At 74.6% G+C, this 582-nt stretch overlaps 1 protein-coding gene across 1 annotated transcript in view; it reads left to right on the top strand.

The window, feature by feature from the left end:
- SIPA1L3 (signal induced proliferation associated 1 like 3) overlaps positions 1 to 565 on the top strand; it is a gene marked incomplete at its 3' end in the record, with an annotated part of 5,954 nt that extends 5,389 nt beyond the window's left edge. The window contains exons 9-10 of the mRNA XM_035314356.1: positions 82 to 312; positions 413 to 565. Coding sequence (XP_035170247.1) covers positions 82 to 312; positions 413 to 565 — 384 coding nt within the window. The remainder of the gene's footprint in view (positions 1 to 81; positions 313 to 412) is intronic.
- Positions 566 to 582: the final 17 nt, after the last annotated feature.

The raw sequence follows: 582 nt of genomic DNA on the forward strand, positions 1-582 counted from the left end.
CACCGAGACGAGGAGGTGGGGGGGGGTCGGGATGCTCACGGGGGGGTGTCCCCGTCCCCTCGTCCGTGTCCCCCCGCACAGGGGCTGGGCCGAATCGGTGGAGCTGAGCGGCGCCGAGCCCAAGGGCGAAGCGGAGAGCGGGCGGCCCCCCTACCGCAGCAGCGCCGGCTGGCAGTGGAGCGGCCCCGCGTCCCACAACGCCGCCCCGGCCGCCGCGAGCCACGGGCAAGCCCTCGGTGGCCCCACGGGCAGGGCCACCAAGCAGCCGCCGCCGGTGGCCTACCGCGAGGTGCAACCCCTGCACGGCAAGAGGTGAGGAGGATGAGGGGATTTTGGGGAGGGGGGGGCGCTTTGATGCCGCCGTGACCCCGGTTTGCCTTCTCTCCTTGTTGTGTGTGTGTCCCCCCCCCAGACCCGTCAGCTTCCCCGAAAGCCCCCACCCCGCCGCGCCGGCACCGGTGGCAGCCGAGCGGCCGCAGCCGTACCGGCAGCCGTCGGGGAGCTTCTCGGCGCCCGGCGGTGCCGCCGCCGCCACCTACGCTCGCTATAAACCCTCGTCGGAAAGGTGGGTGGGCACCCCCC

Source organism: Oxyura jamaicensis, unplaced genomic scaffold, assembly GCF_011077185.1.
Source record: "Oxyura jamaicensis isolate SHBP4307 breed ruddy duck unplaced genomic scaffold, BPBGC_Ojam_1.0 oxyUn_random_OJ72097, whole genome shotgun sequence".
Lineage (NCBI taxonomy): Eukaryota > Metazoa > Chordata > Aves > Anseriformes > Anatidae > Oxyura > Oxyura jamaicensis.